The 15,485-nt window shown below is 39.8% G+C and overlaps 1 protein-coding gene across 1 annotated transcript; it reads left to right on the forward strand.

The window, feature by feature from the left end:
- Positions 1-1,414: 1,414 nt before the first annotated feature.
- On the forward strand, positions 1,415-14,425 carry zgc:152951 (uncharacterized protein LOC569013 homolog). Its single transcript, XM_036541158.1, has 11 exons — positions 1,415-1,501; positions 3,340-3,587; positions 4,355-4,469; positions 6,114-6,266; positions 7,413-7,583; positions 9,779-9,852; positions 10,184-10,381; positions 10,736-10,873; positions 11,095-11,184; positions 11,840-11,983; positions 12,300-14,425. Exons 1-11 carry the CDS (start codon positions 1,483-1,485, stop codon positions 12,426-12,428), a joined length of 1,479 nt encoding a protein of 492 aa, XP_036397051.1. The 5' UTR covers positions 1,415-1,482; the 3' UTR covers positions 12,429-14,425.
- Positions 14,426-15,485: the final 1,060 nt, after the last annotated feature.

Genomic DNA, 15,485 nt, shown 5'->3' on the forward strand with positions numbered 1-15,485 from the left:
CTCCAATGTTTTATTATTATTATTATTGCTGTTGTTGATGATGAATGTGTGTGTCATTTGCTTTATCATACCAACAGCTCTGTTGAACTGTTGTCTACTCATCTCATCATTTCAGAACTTTGACTTTACTTAATAGTGAACTTTTAGACTATTTTGGTGCACGCTTAAGCAATGCATTTAAAACAAAATAGCTTCTGTGAAAATCCCAATGTATCCACTGCGTAAAGTATAAAATTATTTATTTCACTTTTTTAGCATTGAAACATTGTGGCCTGTCATAGAGAATTTTGCTGAGGTGTTTCAGTTTAGATATCATTTTATTAGAAATAATGGTCACACTGCAAATTCTTCTGATATAAAGTATACCACATGCTCATTATTTAAACAAGCATAATTCTATTTTTTTTCTTACGATGATTCAATTGTGTTTTCAAGAGCATGCAGCAACTTACTTAATATGGAAAAGCTTTATTGAATCACCTTATTGAAACTCACCATAACTGTGTCCTTCAAGTGAGAGAATATGTCCCTTTTCTCCTAAGCAACTTCATAATCAGCCAGCTGTGTGATATGTCCCACTGAAGCAGAACTGCCATCTGACTGCCATCTGGTGGGTAAGGCGAGATTAAAAAGATATGATTTTGAAATAAAGTGGTAGTTCTTACATTGTACTACACCAGAGTGTAATTCTCCACTGCTACTACAAGGGTAATGATGTATGTACATTTCATAACTGAACATTACAATTCATTCCCATTTATAAAATTACCATTCTTGTTGCACAAAATATCACATTGTTCAATATGTGTAGAAGACATTAAATTGTGTTAAATATGGTTGTGAGACAAACTTAAACCTAATATTAAAATGACACATACGTCTGTATATCATATACAGATATCCAAACGCAACTGCCAAATGACAAAATGCAAAATGTAAACAGACAAAAGCCAAAGGTGATTTCTTGAATATAAACCGAGTAGGCAATATCTTTGGAGTATCATCTATCTTATCTATTTCAACCAATATTTATGCATATATAAAGTCCTGGTGTTTTTGACTGCAATGTCCAAAAAGTATCTACAGTTGAAAGTGATGCTGAAACCATTTCAAACTGAACGGTTTTCAACCCTGCCCTTTCCCTCCATCTAATGTCTTAAAATGCATCAGATGTCACCTCATAAAAAAGTGTCCTTACACTTGCGTTCTATCATGCTGGGAATGCATACAGATAGATAGAAGATAAGCACTCGTACTTAAATTTTCAACTGAAAAAGGCTCTTTGTCACAATATGCTATACCCTATGTGCATTTCTCCCTCCTCTGCAGACGTTATTCATAGTGCTGTGCTGAGCATGCGCTGGGTTGATTCTCCAATTGCCAGCTTCACTGCGCTCTTGTGAAGCCCGTTCCATATGACATAGGAAACGTACCTGCAGCCAGCAGTATACATTGCGCTGCTAATATGCCAGCAACTTCACCATGCCGAGCCTCAACACAGGTAAGACATATGACCATGGCTTTCATTCTTACAGGGTAACAAATTCAGCTCGTTGTAAATTCCAGCAGTGCGGGTGTAAACGTGATAGGCGAACTGGCCAGATGGTGAATAATTAAAGATTAAATATAGCTGTGCTATTAGGTATCAGTCCGCAACCAAGCTCTCGGTGATAGCACTGTAGCTAGCTCTCACTCTCCTCTCTATTCACGATTGCTTAGCTAGCTACAGTAGGTAGTCTAAAGCTATAACTGGCGCAATTTTTGGTATGCAGACTCGGTTATTTCTTTTTTTGTTTTTCGATTTGTTTTAATTTATTTGTCGCTGTCGTGCACTATCGATGGCTGTGTTTCATTTGTAACCTGAAATGTGTCCAAGGTCAAATACTACAAGAAAATGTTGCTTAGCTTGCCAATAGAGTCAGGTTTGTTTTCATCCAGCTAACGCTACAGCTAGCTAGCCAGCCATATGGTGACATGAGCCGAAAAGTGCAATTTAAACTGGGGTCAAGCAAGCAAACTAGGGCTAGCTGGCTACCTGTGTTTATGGACAAGCGGCTTATGGTTTTAAGAATGTTTGCTGGTTAGTTTACATATAGAGAGATTGCTTTTAACTAACGTTAATCTAGCGCAAATCCTAGGGATACCTGTCGTCGCGATTTCTAGTTGGTAAATGACACGGAACTTGGCTAACTAATTTCGCTCTCCAATACTTAACTGTCAGCAGATATTTTAAATCCTGATAGTCCGCGTATGTCCCCCTTTTGTCATTTTAACCATCCGCTGATAGCTACATAATAGTTAGCAAAATTCTAGACATGAAGATAGCTAGCAAACTACTGTAGTGTCTGTAAGTTTTAAAACAAGATCGCATCAATGACTGTACGGTAATAGCCAACATGCATTCAGTTTAAGATGAGTGATAGCGATTGTTAAAGCTAATGCCTTACTTGCCTTGTGTACATAGCTATCTTTTAACAGCCCTTTGCTCCAGTCTTCCAGCTGCATTATTTTACTAAGATTGTATCGCAGAAATATCCACTCAGCAAGCCAAATTATGACTCTACCAGGAAATACACAAAGGAAAAAAAACTTAAGTTCCTCAAAGATAACACATGCAAAGCCTTGTTCGTTTCTAATGGAATGCCAAGAGGATCGAAAGACTAAATAATAGCTAATTCATCTTTACTTCACGCAGTGCCTAGTAGCCTCGACTGTGAGAGCATTCATTTGATAACGTGAACTATTTCAGAGTGTGCATGTTGTGACGTTGTTGACGCGCACCAATCATTTCAGCCTGTACCTTTATTATAAATACAAATACAGAGGCAGCAATGTATTGTCGGTATTAGAAAATAAGGGTATCATAGATATAAATAACGGCCATAGGATTACTTAACATCACTAATGCTACAGATCTTCATGCAAGGTAGCGTCGTGCAGTGGTGGTATCAATGTTGTTTGGCAATGACAAATGCAACTTCCTTGTAGCATGACACACTCAGGTATATGACACAGCAGGTACGTACATAATTCTTGCTCTGATGTACTTTATTATTATCATTTATACGGCTTTTACTTCAGATGGCATGAATCATGAATTGCATTGTCATTAACTGAAATAACTATGTTTTAAATGACTCGTTCTTGGGATAAAGCTAATAAAAGTTTATTTATTTTTGAATATGCAATTTTAGAAAATTGTGAAGGGATTGGTAAGTGCCAAGAAATGAGGCTTTCGATATGACTTCCAGTTTTTCTCAGCAGTTTGAACTTAATTGTATGCTTCAGGAAAACACATCTCTTTTTTTGTCCCTGTTTTGGTACTTCACTCATTTGCAGGTTCTCCGATGGATGGATCAGAGGGAAGTCCGAAGGGGCGGGTGACAGTGTACTCTGTGGCAGGCTGCCCACACTGTCTCCGGGCCAAGTCTCGCTTGGGGGAACTAGGGCTGCCGGTGCACGAGGTGGACATGAACCAGCACAGCGAGCTCTGGGTGCGAGTGAAGGAACTGACGGGCCGCAGCACTGTGCCGCAGATATTCTTCAACAACGTCCATGTTGGGGGAAACGATGACCTTCACAGACTGGTGCGCAGCTTCATTGTCATTTACATATATTGGGTATTTACTGTGGAGGCCCTACTGTAAAAGTTAAGTTAACCTCCTATATTAGTGATGGTACTATGTTTTAAGAACACAGAATGATGACAGTATCTTTTGTATAATGGTTTAAGAATACTTGCCATATAGTGCACACTGCAGTTTTGGTACCCAGGTTTTGTTGGCTTTAATTCAGTTGAAGTGCACTGTGCTACAGCCAGTCTGGTTGGTGAACAGATAACAGGGTAGCTAATTGACTGTCATTAAGCGATGATTGATTTTATAACGAAACTGATTATCATTAGTTTATATTAGGTTAGTATATATTACATTGTAATATACCTTATTGGGTTATCTGAATTGATTAGACAATGGAAAATGTTAGGACATCTAAAATCCTGTGTGGCATATGATCCACTTGGTTCATTGTATTCAGATGTGTGTAACTTAATGCACACCCGTAGCAATTTATCTTGTGACCAAAACTGAAAACAAAGAATAATTGAACACTTACAACTTTAAAAAAAGGCAAAATTTTTCACATAATTAACAAGATTCAAATACTGCAGTAGGAGGTTTGTTAATGATTGCTCAACAGGTAGCTTCATGAAGAGTCTATGTCGGCATCTTGCATCTTGATAGCTGAAGTTGAAATAATAAAATCTGGATTCCTGCAATTCAGGGTCTTAGTCATTCATAATATTATAGCGGAATCAATAACTGAGAGATGACAGAAGTCTGTTATGCCTAATCAGAGTCCTGAGGAGCTGGAGCGCCTGGTGTGCCTGGTGAGGGATGAGCCAGTGCCCCCTGACGGCCCCCCTCTGCCAGACGAGGGCCATCAAGAGGGAGCGGGGAACCAGTATGGAGGTCTGTGTCCTGAATTACAGAAGCCCAGGAATTCTCCAAATTGTCTTTTCTAAGTGAGGTCTGCAACCTGTTGCCAAAATTGCTCTTTATTTCAATTTGTGTATTGTTTGTTAAAAGTAATCTCTGTATGGAGTAATAGCACAAAGTAGTAGAGAATCACATGGGAACTGATTAGGGATCTTACACTTACCAGCAACAGATATGCTTCCTGTTCTTTCAGGGTGGGATCATGGTTTTATTAAACAGGGAATTTAGTCATTTTAAAACTAAAGCAACACAGTGCAAAGACTGTATTGTAACCCACAAGACAATTTTGACACTATATCCTATAGAACATTCATCTGTGGCGTGTATGTGTGTCATGAATGTCAGAATACCATCAGGCCAGTTTAAATGGTATTAAACACCACCCTCCATCCCCCCATGTGAGAGAGGAATGTCTGTGGTTTTTCATTGTGAAACAGTAAGCTTTTGTGTCAACATATCTGGCTACTTCTCTGACAGTGCTGCTGATTCATTCCTTGTCAAATGAGCAAAGGATCTAAGGAGAAGAAGTTTCAACACCAACACTATGAGAACTTGCTATCTTTGTATCAGACAGTATAGGGGGATGAACGGTGTCCCTCAGGGCTTTTTTTTTTTTTTTTGTGAAAATATTTAATGAATCTCAAAACTATGACTCAGATGTGTACTTGCTTTGGTTCCAGTAATCTTTCAAGAGAAGACTGACCCTGTTGTTAGGCACAAAGCTTACAATTAGTCAAACAATGACATCTACAGTTTAGACCTTTGTTTAAATTGGTGACGTTGTGCTGTGTCCATGAGTTTGAGAAAAAGAATTTAAACGGATGCCATGATTATTTTTGTTGTTCTTAATCACACACATTCTGGGTTTAGCAGTCAAAGTAAAACAAACAAAAAATAGAAATGGTCTCTGAAAAATAACATGAGTTTAAGGACAAAGGAGGTTGTGGTAAGATTGAAGAACTTACTGTAGAACTTACTGTATCACTGTGCATGCATTGTCTGTCTTCATTGCTGTGTCACTGAGCTAAAATCCTTTATCTTTTACTACAAAAAAACCATGGTATCTCTTTGGTGCCCATGTACAAGGTGAAGCTGTCTTCAGCAAGTAAATACAGATTCCATTAAAAAAACTGGGACATGTTAAAGTCTAGATTAGGGATGTACCCATTCTCAAAATATTTTGATAACCCTCTAGAGTGCATAATAACTTTTTGTTTTTGAGAAAATTCAGACAATGTCATCATAGTATGAAAGGCATACAGATTTTAATGTGAGAGCAGGAATGGGAATACCTATGTCCATATTTGTGTCTCTGGTCTGTTCAGTCTACCTGCAATGCACTTCATGTTTAACATTGAGGAATAACTTTAACTAAGTATTGCTTCCTTTAGTGCACATCTTTATAGGTTCAGTAGTCACTGAAATTGAATGAAAGCAAATGCCACGTGAAAACAACACAGAGTTAAGAGCAAAGTACACTGAGGCTGGATGGAATATGGGCCTAAGTTGAAACATGCCTCAGGTTGTCTGGAGCTGTGGCACTTAACGCAGGACTGCAGCAGCTTTGCACAGATAAGCCGCACTTTTAAAAGATGGCCTTGTCTGCCTCCTTAACAGAATTTAAGTGTGAGAGGGATGAGTTTGCGGACGTGGTTGAGGAGTTCAAGCATTGTGGGGTGATTGGCAGCCACAGGAAAGGGCTGAGGGTGTGCAGGAACTGCTTCACAGGAGTGCAGCTGGTGGATTGGCTGGAGCGGGAGAAGGGGCTGGGTAAGTCATCCTTGCGCTCTCATCAAGTCGCCAGCTAGGGAAATCCTAACACCCGTATATTTGATGTTTCTTTATCGTGCAGTGATCACACATTACTGATAACCGGTGTGTCCCCCTGTGTTGGTTACATTTACCGTGAGTCAGTCAGTCCTGTTTTCCTTGCAACTAGCCACACAGGAAATGTATTGTTAGCATATGTTGTCAGGATATGAAAGTTTTATTTGATTGATTTGTTCAGCTAATATAAAATCACCTGTCAGCAGTACCTCCTACCAGTGGTCTGTATTCAATGTTCTTGTTTTACATGCAGTAGATGGCAAGTTTGTGGCAGCTACAAAAATACACACACAGCTTGTTAGCATTGAATAGTAAAAGTGCTGACTTGCTTAATTACATTATGTGGATGTAACCTAAAAGACACTCGGGTAAATCCATGAATAGCACATGTTCCTAAGAGCGGCAAATGGAAATAATGCAGAACCAATGTTTGCAATGCAAATTAAGGTGATTGTCCTTAACAATTATAACTTTTGAATAATTTCACTGTTAATTTTTATATGTAACATCAGGAAAATGCTCACATATTTCTACACACCATATTACAGATTTGTTACAGTTATAATCTGAAAATAACCTTTAATTCCAGTACAATGAACAGATGGATGTACAAAACAGAATAATCTCATTATAGTCTTAATCTTTGTTGCAAGGTTTATGCACAGGTCTGAATTTAAGGGAATTTGGACAATGGAAATAGTTTTTGGTAAGGACTATTAGAATGCACAAACTTTAAAGCCCATTGTTTTTGAATTTTGGAATTTATGAAGTATAAGTGAAAAATAGTACAAAAAGTGCATAAGAAATTAGTCAATGAAATGTAAACTTATTGTGATTAGCCATTACGTCATGAGAAATGCTACAAAAGGTTTACCGCTTCGTCTTATTCTTGTTGATGTGTGCTCTACATTACCAGTATTTTTGATAGATTTGTCATGTTTCAGGAAGTGAGGGGAAACAAAATACCCCAGAGCGGCGAAAAATGCTTTATTTTTATGTTATGCACACAGCTTTATGAAATGCAGTACTTTGACCTGACCATACATTTAATTATTGTGATGCTTAACCCCTCTTGCTTGCACCTCATAGACAGGAGTAAGGCTCGTGAGATGGGCAAGGTTTTGATGGACAGGAAGTTTATTAACTCTGTGACGGGGAAAAGGGAGTTTGAAGAGAGTAGTGCCCTGTTCAGATTGCTGGAGCATGACCCACGCTCAGTACTCAACGCGGGGGAGATGGCCACATGCAGTCCCCTGCCGGGTATGTAGAGAGCAGAGGGAGTGCTCCCATGGGCCACCTTGCACACAGCACCACTCATCAGGATATTTATACACATGAAATCCCCCTGGTCCCCCCCCCCCCCCCCCCCCCCAAAGGGCATCCAGGATCAATCTAATACCATGATCAATGCTTACTGCTTGATACTGACTCCTACTTTTAACATCAAGCTCTGCGGAAAGGTTGTTTGAAATTAAACACCAGTGCAGTTGTTTGGTTTGATATTTCAAGTACACACTGAGTAGATTGCCTTTACAGTGTTAACTGATAAGTGCTTTTTATGTCAAACCAAGCGCTTTCTCTGGGTTTAACTTCTTTGGAGATTAGTGTAGATATTTTTAAGGGCTGTTGCTGATGTGATTCTCATCCTGGAAGGCCACAGCTCTACAGCCTCTCCTGCTCCATTTATGCTACTACCACTGTTAGAATAGTGGTACATGGAAGTACAGTTACATTATAGGGATCAAGAATATGTTTTAAAAATAAGTGCTTCTCTGGACTAACAACTTGGAGACTACGGTCTTCAGCTCTGAGCAGGCGTGGACTACTGCTTTGCTATCCCAGAAGTACTTTTTACATCTGACCTCATGCTGCCTTTCTTTTTATGGGATCTGCACAAGCTGCTAAATCTAAGGGAGGTGCTGGCAGCTCAGTTCTGTGGCCTGCAGCATGCGCCTGTGTGTTCCGTTGTGGGTCCTGCAAGCATTGGTGTCTGCCGGCTTTCTGTGTCTTTGTCTGTTGGCTCTGAGCTCTCTCTGTCCTCACTGTGTGTGTGTTATAGGAATTCAGAAAACCAACCCTATGGGTGCAGAGGATGAACTCCTGAAATAATATCAACATTGAATGTTAAATCAGTGGGCATTGTAGCTTGAGGGTTATGGTAAAGCAGTTTTCCTGGCTCTGAAATGATAAATTCTCACAGCGGGGGAAAAATGTTTTGCTGCACTCAGTAATTAAGCAGAACATGTAAATACTGTTGTCCTTGAGAATTAGAGGACCAGTTGCTTTTAATAGTACAGTGCATGAGACAGTAGAGGGAATAAAAGGCTAGATAGCTTAAAAGGCTGTTTTGTTTGGTAACATTACAGTTTTTGATGGGGCAAAGTCCAAGTCTGGTCCTGCAGAATAGCAGTATGTTTTGTTGTAAATATCATCTATACCTTGTCTGCAATGGCTGCTGTCACCTTAAATAGTCAATTAATCAAGGATGTTAAACACTAAAGGGAATCTGTAAAGGTGAAAATACTGCATGGCTGTGTTCAATACAAAAGTACCACAGAATGTTTCAAGAGGAGCTGATTGAAGGTAAAGTCCACAGCTTGGGGCTGTGTTGTATGTAAAGTTCAGAACTTCACTTCCCATCATCCGCTGTGTCTTCCATTTTGTGGCTTATTTCATTTAAAGCATACCCCTGGTGTTATCATGAAAATACTTTGATTCATTTTGACAGTTTTTGATCACTTTATATTACTGGAGGGTTATCTTCAAAGGACTCTAAAAATGACTTCTCTGGGATCAAAGATTTTCGTGCCTTTTTCTAACAATGCTGTCTGAAATGCACAATGTTGTTTCTAATCATGATTTATTTCCTGGCTGTGGGTCCTGTGTCTTCGTGTGATGTTTCTGCATAATGCTAGTAGTCTCTCCCCCACTGCTCTGGGCCATATTACTTTACACTAACCCGCTGTGTACACTCACACTCACTCTGTATTTCTGTTGCCATGATAGAATCTAAAGCAGCAGGAGAATACTTCAGTTTCCCTAAGCGCTTCTCTGTTCCCTGAGCTCTTCTCTGTTCAAAACAGCCTCTGTCATTGTACGTCTAGTTCTTAGGCACATTGCTGCATATCAGTGATCTGCTTATACACTAGAAATGCTAGCCTTTTTTATCTGAATGCACTGCCTCTTTCCTTTCACTATCAGGTGACATCGATTTAAAAAAAAAAAGGAGGCGCAGTGCAAGCTACAAATAAGTTGTTTGTAGATTGTCCATATTGAATATATCATCATTCTTATTCTGACCACATTTCTTGGCTGTAGTTTAGGAAACCTTATTGACAACAGATGTAATTACTGTTGTATAGCTCTGTGTTAAAACCATGTTGTGACATATTACTGTGGAGCAGTTAAGCGAGCTTAAGCAGTGTTACCAATCTTAATGTCTCCTCTCTGTCCAGCTGCTGAACTGTCAGAGATCCTGCGGAACATGATTCTGAGACTCTACTCGGACCATCTATCTGCGGATGGCAAGGTACCACAGTGTCACTGTTGTGATGCCTAAATGGATAATGTTTGTACACTAGGAACACATGCACAACCCTAGCCTGTAACTAATATATTTGGTGTACTGTCTGATTCAAGCACTATTTAAGCAGTAAAGAGAGACCTTTCCCAGACTCCATGTCCCCACCAGAGCTCTTCTATTTCTTTTACCCTGTAAGCCGCTAGATGTGGATGCATGCAGAGTATGCAGATAGAATATGCCAAAAGAGCAGACATGAACAGGCCCAAACAGAAATGGAAATTATGGGTAAGCAAAGCTGCAGTCACCAGTGACGTGGGATGTCCCTGTGCCCCCCCAGACGGTGGATTACACAGCAATGTCACAGAGCCCGTCCTTCGAGCACTACTGCGAGCTGGCCGTGCAGCTACAGCGTGTGGAGCTGCGGTCTCTGAGCCGCGAGGAAAAGCTGGCCTTCTTCATCAACATCTACAACGCCCTGGTCATCCACGGCAACCTGCGGCTCGGCTGCCCCAAGAACATGTGGCAGAGGTACCGGGTAAGGAGCCCGCAGCCTTTCAGCATGACAGCAGGGGCTCTGTAATCAAGCCACAAACTTGTCATCAGACTCACTGTCCCTCACAGCTACATGATAAATGCCAGCAAGACCAGACATTCCAAAGCTTCTGCGTCATCAGCATGTACAAGATTAGAAGTTACAAGGTTAAACATGTGGAGGTTACATAATGAAAATATTGTTGCATGTTATAGAAAATAATTTTCGCATATAGAATCATCTCAGAAGTTCCTTAGTTAAACAGAATCTGCTGTCATGTTTTCTTCCATGTTATGTCACTTTGTCGTTTCAAAAAAAAGCAATGCATTATTGAATGTTGTATGTCGTGTTCTCCAGTTCTTCAACTACATCAGCTACCTCATTGGAGGGGAGGTCTTCACCCTGCAGGACATTGAGAATGGGGTGCTACGGGGGAACAGAAAGGGCGTGGCACAACTCCTGAAGCCCTTCTCAAAGAGTGACCCTCGGCTCCAGGTACTTCTTTCCAAACACAGGTCACAACACCAGCCCCACTTTAGTGTCATTCAGCTGACAAACAGACACATGATCACCTTGGAACCTTCTGACTTATATAACCAGTCTTAGATTTATATAGACAGTTATAGTTACAGCATATCACAATGTTCAGTATGAGAAGCAGTTTTGGTGAAGAGGTCACCCCAGGTCATTCTACTTTTTCACTGATTTACCACCAGGTGGCGCTTCCGGATGCAGAGCCCCTCATTCATTTTGCCTTGAACTGCGGGGCAAAGAGCTGCCCTCCCATCAAAACCTACACAGCCAAGGTACAGGCAGAAAATATATGTCAGTATTTGCATTTTTTAAGACTACAGACACAAACCCTGTTTTATGGCCTTACCTGTATTAACATAGACTGACTGAAATTGTTTGTGACTAACTTACTAGGTCATTTGTTTTGTTTTTTGTTTTTATTTACTAGCCAAATGTGCCATCAGAAAGTGCTGTAAGTCAGGAGACAAAATTGTTATCAACATTACCAAATAGTGTCAAAGAAGCACAGAGTACTCTCTGATCAGTGGGAGTAATGTTATTCCTGTAGTGCTAATCAACTTCATTCCTTTCGATCATGTTCAAAGCTACAGTCAACTGTTAGTTAGTATTTATTTATTTATTTAGTCACATTACAGGACTTTATTGTTCAATTAGTTTTCTTAAGTACTTCACAGGTAAGTGCTGTCACATTTGTATCATCATGTATACATTTTAAATATAATTAGTTTCTGTACTTTTCATAGCATTGTTATTATTCTGTAACTGCCACTAAGTGATGGGGTCTTCTGATCCTTGTACAAGTACAGTTCCTAGTATCATGTCACTGATCCAGGTACAAATATGAGTATGAGTATTAGCTCCAGCGCACGTCTTACAGTTGGACTGATGGTGACTGTATTTTGCTTGTGCTGGGAAATGCGGCCGAAGGACATCGACATTCAGCTTCTCACAGCAGCAGAGGCATTCCTGGAGAATGATGATGGCTGCAGGGTGGATCCTGAAAAACGCGAAGTCAAACTCAGTCAGATCTTCAAGTGGTACAAAGCCGACTTCGGAGACACAGATGAGAAGGTACAGTGATGTCAGTAGTGGCCAATGATGTTTGAGTGATGACTCACATGCTGGAATCCACTGCACTGCTGGACTTGACACCTTTAATAATGTAGTTAGGTCACAGTCCAAATGTCTGTGGCCTTTCCAAGTGTAGCCTTTGGTCCAAAGTTGTGATCAGTTACTAATCTAGACTCACAACTACAGCTCTTATTGACGTGTTTACGTTCATATGCTTAGCACGTGTTAACATTGACACATGGTCAGTACTTCGCAAACACAACAAACCTGTGGTGGGATAACTGGTGGTTGGCTCTGTTTTGTGTTTAACCTGCAGCTGCTGAGCTGGATTTTAAACCACATGAGTGATTCCCCCAAGAAGTCCAGTCTACAGACTGTGCTGAAGACAGGCAGCTTCAAAGTGAGCTACATGCCATATGACTGGTCCAGCAACAGCAAGGACTGAGGCTGCAGCCCTGACCTCTACATCAAGATCTGTGCATAGGTACCAGTGGGCTGCAGGCCATAAGCCTGGGGCCAGTGTTACTGTGAGCACTGTCCCCTGTACACAACGACTTCAGGTGTATAGTTCCCCCACGATGAAGCACAGCTATAGAGGTGTGTGATAACCCCTCTTCCTGCACTAACAGGGCCCAACAAAGCCATAATATGCCCAGTCACGCACTGGAAACTCGTACAGATAAAACTCTCCCCAATGGTTGGCTATGTTTTTCATGTTTAAATGAGGGGGCATATCATTTTGTGAGTTTATTTTTCCTACGGATATGGAGTTTTACTAAGAATCTCAGCTTTGACTAATGGGACTTCACAATTTTCAAATAATTTTTCAGTCATGTCATGTTCTGATCCAGTTATTTGAACTGGCATTTAAAAGCAACACAATTTCACACTATTTAGTTTTGCTGACCCTGTGTATTGTATGCGGGAAGTCTTCCAAGCGCAAATTATGTTTGGAAAGCTGAAGTGAGATAATCAATCCTGACATGTTCCCAGTTGTTAAAAACTAAATGGTACTTATATGCACACTGAGTGATCAGATGGTGATCAAAATGCTATGAAACAGTATCTTAATTATGTAAGTTGTACTGGAATTTACTCAAAAATATAGTAAACTAATGTTTTTCATCTCTGCAATAGCAAATGACACAACCGTTGCCTGTTCTTCAGATCGTGAACTCGCAGCGTCAGATACATTTGTAATACCATATCTTGAGACCTGGCCAGATGAAGCCAAACTTCATTTACTACAAAAACTATGCAGGATTGATTTGACTTTTTAGCACCAAGAAACATAAAGGAAAAAAACCTGAACACTTTACATGTGTTGTGTACAGTGGAAGCCCTGTACATTTTTGTTCCTTTTCATTTGTCCTGTGATTTTGCTGTAAAGGGTTGTAATTACAGATGTGTTCTGTGAGATAACTGAGAACACATTGCCTTATCTTTACCACATTGGCTTACTCCAGACAACACTGAGAATATGAGTAGACATACCGCTATCATATCTGAATTTCCTGTCACTGGATATCTAGAAATACTGTACTGTGCTCATCCAACAGTGACCAAGCATACTGCACTTTCACACCAGTCATTTCACCCATGGCCATCACAGGTCATCACATATAAAATCCAGTCTGATTTGCAGCCAGATTCAATACTCTGAATATCATCAGATTTGATTTTGAAAGTGGAGGTGAATTTGATTGGATCTGCTTCTGTGGTCTAGCCCCTGTGTTCTGCATAAAATCAGCATGAACTGCAATACACTTTTGGGGGGCTGGGTTACTTGTCTGCTCGAGGGCTAGAGGAAAAAAAAAACCCACTTCTTGAGATACAGCCTTGGAGAGATCTCTTCATTGTGAGCTGAGTTGCTTGCAGATTAATATGCATGTGTTGATATGGTGGTATGTGTTTGTTGCATGTTCTACTTCAAGGGCTCTTGTTCAGACCTGAACCCTAACTAGGATGCTAATCCTCTTTTCCTAGACAGTGCCTTCAGTCCCTGCATGACAGAGCATACCTCAGTAACCCCAAACTTGTCAAGAATCCAACAGCTTGGTTTACCCTGTACCCTCTTTCATTACAGTATGGAAAAGGGGTAGCTGTTATCTTAAGCCTGCCCTGTATAATCTCAGTTACATCTCAACATAAATTTGCTCTGGTATTTCCTAAGTTCCACATCCAGAAAAAAATCATATTCATAGTATAGGGCAGCACTCCTAATGAACTGCAATACTGCATTAAGTGTTTACCTCATTCATCCCTTGACCTATCAGGAAAAAATGTGCGATGCAAACCTTGTAAAACAACAAATGATCCAACTGTAATCATGCTCTTGCATGGATTTAATACTTTACATATCGTATAACTCTTTAAGCAATACTTTTATGATTCTCTACAAATGTAAAATATGCAATGAATATCTGAAATAAATAGACTTGATTGACAGCAGCACTGCTTTTGTTTCCTTGTGTGTGCTAGGGATCTTCTACAGGTCATGGTAAGGTCTGCGGACAATTTTTTTCTGGTGGGATGGGTTTCAACGTTATGCACTTATCTTTAAATGTGTCTGGGTTTTGCAGCCAGCAAGCCAGATATCTGGTGTAGAATACAAAGATTGAGATATGTGGTGAATCATGGGGTAATAATGACACCAGCGTTTGTCTTGATAAGATGTGTAAGATGGTTTTTCCATAATTATCTCCTTAAATTAGTCTTTGCAGGGTTTATTCTGGAAACCCAAAATCCTGTCCTATTCCAGCTTCCTATGGGTCATTTCTAAATTTAAAATGGAAACGCAAAGTTGTCACACTTTCCTGTAACTTCATGAACTAGATTATGCACCCTCCGGGGACTATAACAACATTTTCATTCTGTGTGTATAGGTTCAATTATGAGTATTCATAAATGAATATGCATGGGCAAATAAGATACCACACTTATACTGTATGAATGTCAAGGGAAACATTTTGGTATATAGTGTGTCCTGTTATAAAGCAATTCCAGATAAACCTGTTCCACAGTATTAATAGAAGCAAATAATTGCTGCAAAAAAGTCTTACTTTGGCTGTAATATCATTTGCGGTGTGATACTGACCACAATATAAAAATGACATTGATTCCATGAGATTCTGAATAGACATCCTGTATCATCCACAAAAGTTTATTTAACAGCTTTAGATAAAGTACAAAAACTGCCCATTTTACTAGACTGGAGTAAGTGCTTAAGTTAGCCTGGATCATATATCCAGCTGTTGCTACGGTAATTTTATTGCAGTTAAATGGCTCAATATCATTTTTTGTACTATAGCAAGAAGAAAGCATTTTAAGGAATTGTGAGAAATACTATGAAACATTCAAGAAGGAAGCCCAAAGTTTGATTCATCTCTGGAAAATGCAGATAATGTAGCTAATTATGATAAAACTACAGTCAGAAAACAAAACCTGCTGTTTAAAAATACAGTACCCTGCTATCACATCAAGTCTCAGGGTAACACATGAT

The sequence above is a fragment of the Megalops cyprinoides genome, chromosome 11, assembly GCF_013368585.1.
Source record: "Megalops cyprinoides isolate fMegCyp1 chromosome 11, fMegCyp1.pri, whole genome shotgun sequence".
Lineage (NCBI taxonomy): Eukaryota > Metazoa > Chordata > Actinopteri > Elopiformes > Megalopidae > Megalops > Megalops cyprinoides.

What these genes read in the sequence shown, in the direction of transcription:
- zgc:152951 (XM_036541158.1), top strand. An exon ending in GGAGCGGGAGAAGGGGCTGG is followed by an intron (nt 6,267 to 7,412) that starts GTAAGTCATCCT and finishes TGCACCTCATAG; the next exon opens with ACAGGAGTAAGGCTCGTGAG. An exon ending in CACATGCAGTCCCCTGCCGG is followed by an intron (nt 7,584 to 9,778) that starts GTATGTAGAGAG and finishes CTCTCTGTCCAG; the next exon opens with CTGCTGAACTGTCAGAGATC.